The 10,000-nt window shown below is 27.6% G+C and overlaps 1 protein-coding gene across 1 annotated transcript in view; it reads right to left on the reverse strand.

Annotated features, from left to right (window-relative positions):
• LOC136076045 (caspase-7-like) overlaps nucleotides 1–10,000 on the reverse strand; it is a 16,680-nt gene that overhangs the window by 1,906 nt on the left and 4,774 nt on the right. The window contains exon 5 of the mRNA XM_065789509.1: nucleotides 9,369–9,628. Coding sequence (XP_065645581.1) covers nucleotides 9,369–9,628 — 260 coding nt within the window. The remainder of the gene's footprint in view (nucleotides 1–9,368; nucleotides 9,629–10,000) is intronic.

The raw sequence follows: 10,000 nt of genomic DNA on the forward strand, positions 1-10,000 counted from the left end.
ACTAAATTTAGTCTGACTTATTATGTTTTAATAATTTTGATATTACTTAAAACATCTGAATCTTATCTAAATTAAGTGCTATTTGTAACTTAGAAATAACATATTTAATACAACTTTGCAATTTATTAAAATGGTCATTTTAAAATAAATAAATCATCAACAAAATTAACCTGAGTAAACCAAATATACTCTGAGATTTATGTATATTATATACAATTTGATGCAAAATCTAAAAGTTTTAATTTAGCCGCAATAAAAAGAAGTTATAAAACATAACTTTATTAAAATATTTTTTTTATACCATCTGCATGCATTCTATTAAGTTTTCATTGCCTTTTCTATACGGCAAATTATTTTTGTAATGGCTAGTTAATGAGACAATAATTTTCAATGTGTCACTTCCTCAACGTCGTCAAAACAACGTTTAATTAACGTTGGCAAAATAACACTTTTTCAACGTTTTTTAACTACCACATTTTCAACGTTGGCATATGTAACGTTGAATAAGCGTTGTTTCATAAATAGCTTAAATACGTTAAAAAAGCAGCTAATGTCTAACGTTGATAAACCTTCTACTTTGCGACGTTTTTACAGTGATTATTTGCGTACTTTTATTCAACGTTGTATATACGCGATTTTTTGAGAAGATAATATAAGTTGATATTTATACCCTTATTCAACGTTGAAAATGTGACGTTTAAAAAGCGGTTTATTTTTAACGTTGATGAAGCATAGATTTTGAATCGTCCTTAAAGTGGCTTTTTGCGTAAGTTGATTCCACTTTGAATAAACGTTTTTTTTGAGACGCTAAAAATAAGTTACAATTTCAACGCATATTCAACGTTTAAATTTACCGCGATTTAGTATACAAAAACAAACATTGATTCAACGTTGAAAGCGCGCTGTTTTTGTGACTGCAACGCTTTTTCTACGCTGCGACCGGTTTTCAACGTTGATTCAACGCTGACATGTTTGCTGGAAAGACTTTTGATACGGTGGATCATAATATTCTCCTGCACAAACTTAAAAATTATGGTATCATAAGTTTTAACTTAGCATGGTTTAAAAGTTATCTAGCAAACAGGAAACAGTACATCTCGTTTAATGATAGTAAAACGGATTTAGCGACAATTTCCTGCGGCGTCCCACAAGGATCAATTTTAGGGCCCCTTTTATTCCTCATTTATATAAATGACTTAAATAAATTTTCAAGTATCTTAAATTAAATCCTATTTGCAGACGACACCAACTTATTTTATTCTGATAAGGATATTAATTCTTTCCCAGTGGCACAGGACGTAAAAAGACGTCTTTTAAACGTCTTTTAAACGTTTTGGACGTCTTTTGAACGTTCAAAAGACGTCTTATTTAGGTCCTGTGCCCACTGGGTTATTTGTAACAGTAAACAAAGAGCTTGCAAAACTAAGTGAATAGTTTATAGCAAATAAATTATCCATAAACATAAAAAAAACAAAATATACTTTCTTCCATCGTCTTCATGAAAAGAGACTCATCCCATTATATCTTCCAATTTTAGTTGTAAATAATTCTTGTATAATAAGAGAGCGTTCATTGTTATTTCTTGGTGTTGTTATTGATGAAAATGTAAGTTGGAAGGAGCACATAAATATAATTCAAAATAAAATTTCGAAAAATATTGGTCTACTTTACAAAGCTAAGCAGTTATTAAATCAAACCTGTTTAAAATACATTTATTTTTCATTTATTCATAGCTACCTAAGTTATGCAAACGTTGCCTGGTGTAGCACTAACGTAACTAAAATAAATAAACTATTAATTAAACAAAAGCATGCTTTAAAAATTATTGGAAATGTAGATCGTTTCTCTCACACTAAACCTCTATTCATTAAATTTAAAATTCTCAACGTATTTCAACTAAATCTTTATCAAATTCTTATTTTTATGTTCAAAGTTAATAAAAAAATAGCACCTATTTTATTTAGCTCTTTTTTGGAAAAAACATATCATATATACCCAACACGATTTTCAGAAAACAATTATGTTCAACCTAAAACCTATTACTCTGTTACTAAGTTCTCAAATGCTAACAGAGGTCCTAAACTATGGAACATGCTTTTAAATAATGAGTTAAAAACTATTTCTTCTATTAAACAATTTAAAAACAAACTTAAGCAAAAGCTTTTAACAAATGACAACGAATTAAAATTTTTCTGAAGCCTTTCATTAGGAGTAATCACGTTTGTCTATTTCTTTATAAATATGGTTTAAATATATATTCTATATACATTTCAATTTGTACATTATGACGTTGTTTTTTATCTGATATAATAAACTTTACATATATAAAAGACACATTAAGATACTAAAAATGTTTTTAAAAAATGTTTTTTTTTTGTTTGTTTGTTTGTTGTTCGTGTATTATCTGTTATTTTATGATTTAAATTCAAAAGGTTTATAAATCTAAAACCAGTTAGGAAAAAAATAATTTAATTAAAATAATTAATTAAAAAATCTTCGTATACTTTTGGATATATTACACTGTAATATAGCGTAAAATGTTTTTTAGTTTTTATTTATCGTTATTTTATTTTAACGCAACGTTTTGTTTAACGTTTATTTAACGAGTTACTTTGTTTTGTATTTTTGTTATTGACATTTTTATTTAAAGGGGCTTGGTGATAAGACAGAACTTGTCTTCTTCTTGCCCCAGCCATGTATTTATATAATTTGTATTGCATAAACTTGTAAACTTTTCTTATCGGCGAAATACATAATAATAATAATAACTAAATGTAAATGTTGTAACAAAAATAGCCAAATGTTTGTTAAACCTCATTGGCATCCACTTTTCAAATAACAACAGACTCTTTAAAATAATAATAATATTATATATATATATATATGTATATATATATATATATATATATATATATATATATATATATATATATATATATATATATATATATATATATATATATATATATATATATATATATAGCCCTTTGATTTAGGAAAAATATGGTTGGCAATAGTTTGCAGACTTAAATCTGTTAGAAATAAGTATTTCAAGTTTTTTGTATATTTTTTTTTAATAATAATTTTAATATCATTTTCATTAGACTTTGACTTTTTTTTATTTTTAATAAATAAATTTTAATTTACTTGCACTTCTTGCAATATTCAATAATGATCAGAATATTTTGAAAAATTTTCTTTAGACTATCTATTCGTTACCCCAATCACGGTTCATGGTTAATTCAAGCATTATACAAAATATCAAAACTACACGCAAAAGATATGTCATTATTCGAAATGGTATTTTTTCTTTTTTTTGAAATAGCTACAAAAAAGCACGAGGCATGAAATAAAGTAACAAAACAAATGCCAATGATAAAAAGCCTCTGAGAAAACCTATTCGCTTAATCCAGATTTAGATTTTTTTGATTCAATAATAAATAGGCAGCAAGTATGTAGCGTAATCCTACAAGATTGTGAAAAAAGCTTCTAAATTGAATTTTGAAAGAGTTTTGATTTTTTTTGGTTATACACAATTTTTTACTATGTATTTCAATTGATTGAAATGTTTATTTTATAGTATTTGTTTAATTTGTTTAATATTATTTTAATTTTTTAATTCTATTTTGTATGTTTGGTTTGTTTATACTATACCTACACAATAAACATAGTACAGTTTTCTTGAATAGTTAAAATTATTAGTTTTGATTAATTTTTAACTTTATAAGGTTTTAATAACGTAAATAGTAAAAGTTTATTTACGTTTTATAAATAAATATATGTTTTAAATGCATAATTATAAAATTAGTATTATTAAATTAATAAAAATTCAGCATTGAAATAAAAAAAAAAATTATTTTTATAATCGGTATAATAAAATATTAAATAATTATACCACAAACAGTCCTAATATAATGTAACGCATTAATATAATGGAAGGGGCAAGCCAACCAGTATTTGAAAATCTGTTACCTTTACCTAATTGTTACTTTTCAAGGTGTTCTACAATATTACGTTATATCTTGTTTGTAGTGAAAATCTCTCGTTATTTACGAGTAATCAGAAACAGATATTTTTTAAAGTAGGTACAATTTTATAAATGGGCATTTTAACTTTAATTTTATTGAACTCAAAATTTTCATCCGGTTTTAATAAAGGTCATTTTTAGTTTATTTTAGTTATATGCACCTTTTAAAGTACCTAAAACTGATTATTTGGAAAAATATTCCTTGATGAGATTAGGTTTTTTTTATTTATAGTATTTAAATTTAGGCATTTTTTAATTGACTTTGTTAATGGTACCAGTGTAACATAAAAAATACTTTTATATTCAGATAATTTTTACAAATTTGTGAACTTTTTTGGATGTATGAACGTATATGCATGTAAGAATGACAATACCAATTTAGCCTTCGCGAGTGGCTATAGTTATAAAAAAATTATCTATAATTTCGTGCTTATATCTTAACGTTAAGGTAAGAAATTTTTGAGTTGCTGTGACACAGTGGTTTGAGCTTTAGATGCAATAAACCCTGTGTTTAGTGTTCTGGGTATATTTCGCGTTATCGCATTATGGGCTAGGTGCTGGGCAAAAACTTAAAAAACAAATTAAATATTTAACGTAGAATAAAACATGTATTTCGGATTCTATTGAACTATTTTAACAACTGTTTTGATTATCTATTTAAAAAAAAATAAATCAATTGCAAATAAATCAAAAATATTTAAAAACTTCGGCTACCCTCCATTTCAAAAAAAAGAGGGGGGTTGAAAATTTTGCAAACTTTAAACTTTTTTTTTTGCACATATTTTATTTTCGAATTTGCACAATGTCTACAAGTGTCAAATCTAAAAAATTGAATTTTGCAGTTGACTTTGCGCACACACACTTAAACATAATATTATAAGAAATAAGCACAATTTTCAAAGTTTTTAGGTACTAGTAACTACTGCCCACCGAGCTTTTGCCAACTATAGTCAACTGCCGAGATATTGAAAGTTAATAAAACCAAGGACGTTTAAATAGACAAATAACAGATAAATACAACTATAATAAAAAAATGAAAATGTTAAACATTAAACATTGTTTTAAAGAAATGTTTTTGTACACATGGCCTACTATATTTACAGCCATATGTCCTAAATTTTTCAGGGGGAAAGTAAGAGGCCAGTTTTGAAAGTTTTAGACATAAAATATGCTAAAATTTTATGTTTAAAACCATACTGCTTTGTGAATTTTGTAACTTAATAAATTTATATTAAAAATTGTCAAAATATGTCTTACACCAAAATTGTACATCGGGTAACTTACGCAACAAACACAAACAAATTTCATCTTTTTAATTTCAAACAGACAAAAACTTAAATAAACTTTTGAATACGATGTGTTAATCATTCAGATTGAACTCAAACAAAGCTTCATTTTGAAGATTTTATAAAATTTAAGGTGATAAATGCACCCTAAATTGGCTTTTAAAATCTGTTTCTTTTAAGAATTCTTGTGAACTTTTGCAAAAATTATTTTAACCAGTTTTAAAAACTTCTCAAAATCCTCATAAAAAGAGAATACTCCGAAAAGATCAGTAAGATATATTTAAAAAAAAAAGAAGCAAACTACCAAGGAGGAGAGTATGGTGGTGCTGACAAAAAAGGTAACTTGTGCAAAGAAATAGTCGCATTTATGGTAGAAGGACTAAAGGAAATTATTTTTTTTTCTTCAAGCAATTCCAGAAGTCACATTCGTTGGAAAATGGTTATCGAAAAAGTAGCTGACAGCCGTAAAAATCTAATAGGTGCTGGGTTCACTGTGTGTAGTACAGTGACAGGAAATTATTTCACTTATGTTAATGCATTCTCATTATTAGTTATAATGTCTGAATTAAAATATTTTATTATTCAGCCCGCAGAAACATAGAAAGAAGACATATTTGTTTTATTATAGTGTGCACTTATTCAAAAACCTAAGAAATAATTTATTAAATGTAAAAATTTGTTTTTCTAAACTTTAAATTCCATAATGCGAATATCAATTGTAATTGTTCATTAGGATATCTTAGTTGGAATGATTTATTCAAGATTTACAATAATGATAATGGACTGAATAGTAAACTTAGAAAAGCTCCAAGGCTTATATATGAGGTATTACATCCTGAAAATATATAACAAAGTGTGCCACTTGCATTAGCAATTATAAATAAAACTTCGATTGCAGCTTCATAAAGCTATTTTCCAAACGGAAAAGATGTTTCAAATTTTTTAACTATATTTACCAATTGATGGACAACAACTGATTCTAAACAAAAGCTTTCACCTAATAATTATAGCAATGGTATTAAGAGAGAAGGAAATTATATTTTACTAAGCTGCGGCTGATTGTATCAACCAATGTTCTCTTTCACCTGCATTTAACCTTACATGTCCAACTGTATCAGCTTTTGTAAATACTTTACGTGATCAAGCACTGCTTGTTGAGGAGCTCCTGAAAGATGGATATTATTATGTGATGAGAGCTTGTTTACAAAGTGACCCAATTGAGGCACGTTTCTCACAGTTCAAACAAATGAGTAGTTGAAGATTTCTTGTAAGTCTAAAAGAAGTTTTAAACTCAGAAAGAATTTTGTGATGTCATTCTTTAGTAAGGAGCATATAAACTTCTGGGAAAAGTTTATTGCCAGATATTCATCCTTCCTTGACAATACTTGATGAACTGTTTAAAATTTGATATAACGAAATTATGGAAAGTTACCTGGGTTAAAACAGCCCAAAAATGGCAATAATTATAGCAGGCTATGTTGCAAAAAAATTTGTCAAGAAGGTATATATGAGAAAACTGCAATGCATGTTTGAAAGCTTGAGAAAATTAACAATATATACGTTGACATATATATAGTCAATTTATTTATTTAATTTTTTTTGGTTTATTTATTATTTATTGTTTTTAGCAATATATTTTCATGTGATTGTGTATTGTCTATATTTGTTAAATGTGTTGATTTTAAGTAGCTTATTCTTGTTAAAACTATTGCAACCATCAACAAAAAATAACGTTTTTAAATTTTAAATTAAATTAAAAATTGAGACATTGATCTTGAAAACAATTTTTATCTATCTCTCTTTACACGCGGTTGACTATTTGTTCTATCCAAACAGCTAGCAGATTTTGTTTGTAATTTATCAACATATCTGTTACATAAATACGCACTAAAAAGCAAATTTGATTGTGAAAATCATGAAATTACGTTTTAAACAAAAAACCTAGTTAATGTATTTTTTAATAACAAAAACTATTGATGGATTTCCAATTTTAACTAATCAGCATTTAAAAAGAAGCAAAGAAAAAAGTGAAATCAAAACTGCCAATATGTCAATTGCATAGCATTTCTTTATATAGTTTTATAAAATTTACACATTATTTGATTTCTTTAAACTATTTCTTGACATTTTTCTCATAGAAATGTACATGAGTAAAGATATAAATTATAGATAAATACAATATACATAGACATAAATGTTTTTATATTTTTAATTAATATTAATTTAAAAATTATTTTTTGACAATTCTCCAACAAATAATACAAAAATGATTTCAAACTTTTGATACCTATTTTATCTCTAAAAGTATATAAGAGGTTTGGGAATAAGTTCATTCGGATTTTTTCAATGTGCTTTCTTTAAATAAAAAACAATAATTGCGATAATAAATTAATCAATTACGTTTTCGCCAATACTGCTAACAACCGCCATCAACCTCTGGACCAATTTGTTGATGCCTGTTATTGGAAAAGGTGATAATCTGTTGGCGCATGGTCCGGAGATTTTGGTGGATGTTAAAGAACCTTCCCACTCAAGATTTTGGAGTGCGGTTTAGACGACTTATGCTACATGGGGTCTGGCGTTGTTGTGGAACAAGATGATTTGGCCTTGCCGGTCAGGTCTTTTCAGTCGCATTACCTCATTTACGCGGCGTAGTTGGGCAATGTAGAGCTCCTTATTGACCGTTGCATTTCTTTCAAGCAATTTTCAGTGCATCACGCTTTCCCAGTCACACCAAACGCAGATGATGGTCTTTTTTGGTTGGAGATTTTGCTTGACTCTCAACGACGGCGTGTCTCCTGGGCCACCCATTCCATTCTTGGTTTTTTATTGACGTACAGACACCATTTTTCATCTCCCGTAAGAAATTGGTACAAAAAGCGCTGTTTATGGCCGCGTGTTGTTCGGTGGCGCGCAAGGTATTGAGCAGCAATTTAAAGAAGATTTTCTTTGCTGACTTTGTTAAGCTTGTGAGGCACCCAGGCTCCAATGTTTTTGGCAACATCACGACTTGTTTGGCGACCATCTTCCTTCAAAAGTGAATTGAAATGCTCCTAATCGAATTTTGTTAGTTGTCTTCGAATTTTGTGGGTTGTCTTTAAGGTCACAGTCGCCGATTTTGAACTTTGCATATCACTTCTGTGCTGTGTGCTCATCTATAGCACCTTCTCCATACACGTTGCCTATGCCTCGAGTGGCTTCAGCTACTTTTTGACCGTGATGCAAAGCGATAGTAGTGTAGAACATTAGGTGTTGAAAATGCTAATTTTTGCAACTTAGGTATTTCATTTCTAAGGGTGATATATAGGAAAAACTAAAGATATTTAAAAAAAACAAATAACACAGTTCTGTAGAACAGAATAGGCACTGTGTAATGAAAACAAACACTTTGCTCAATAACAAACAAATCCTTTAAATAATCATCTTTGAAAAAATCTAAAAAAACTTTTTCCCCAACTTAACATATAGCAAAATACAAATGCTACGTCTTGATTGAAGGTCTTAAGGTTAAAATTGGAAATCTGACTTTTTTTTAAAAATGTTTTGTTTTGCGCAGCCATTTTTCCAATAAAAATCAGTCTCCTAATTTCCTTTTTAAAAATGTAAATTTTGCGGCTGTAAATAGTAAAATATGATACATATCATTTTGCCTGTTTATCTCATTTTACTTAAACAAACAACAACAACATTCAGGAGCGTATAGATTATTAGCTTTACTTTTGCTATTTCATTTTGATCGCTTCTTTTTCCCAAAATAAATCAAATTACAGAATTTCAAAAACAAAAAAGTTATTATCTATATTTAAAAAAATTTTATGTTCATTACGCAAAATATATATATAAAAAACTTTTAAAAAATATTTAAAAACTTATATTAAAGTTAAAAAAAAACAAGATAAAGTGTCCTGCTGTTCATGGTGCCTACTGTTCTCTACTTTATAAGTTAATGGAAGTACCATGTAGAAAAATATATAATAAATACAAGAACTAACAATCAAATAATTAATAATAATATATAACTGCTAAAATTTATTTTATTAACTACCCTTATTTACGTTTATTAACTCAAAATCTTGTTCCCTGAACTTTCCAAGTGGTTTGAAACGATGAAGCTTTGTCAAAGTCATGATGATTCGTATCGTTGACATTTGCTTTATTGATATATCTGTATATTTGCTCACTTTATTACATAGCCAAGCGTTGAAAGCAGTTAACATGTTTAATAGTGACTCACTGACTGCATTTTCTTTTAATACTTTACACAGTTCTTGAATGTACCACGAACCATGAATCGTATGGCGCCAAGAATCAGTACCTAAATTATGAAAACATTCAAAACCTTTTGATTCATGTTTAAAAATTGTAAAAGTTAAACATAAAAAACTTCAATAAATGAAACAACAACAATAATAAAAATTAAATGCTAGAATATTACAAAGTAGACAATTCTTTTTTTTAAAGTAAACTTTTTGCCTTTAAAAGTAATTTAAACTAACCTACATTAATCATAGAGGGTTTTATGACTTTAAGGGGTTTAAGCTATTTCTAATTATGCAAATACAACGAAACTTAGAACCTAATTAACGTTTCTTTATTGATAATTAAAAAAAGAATACAATTTAATCAAGTGTAAACAGTGGCAATCAATGAGAGAGGTACTTAGTATTCTTACGTTTACAGTTGGATA

Source organism: Hydra vulgaris, chromosome 02 (genome assembly GCF_038396675.1).
Source record: "Hydra vulgaris chromosome 02, alternate assembly HydraT2T_AEP".
Taxonomy (NCBI): domain Eukaryota; kingdom Metazoa; phylum Cnidaria; class Hydrozoa; order Anthoathecata; family Hydridae; genus Hydra; species Hydra vulgaris.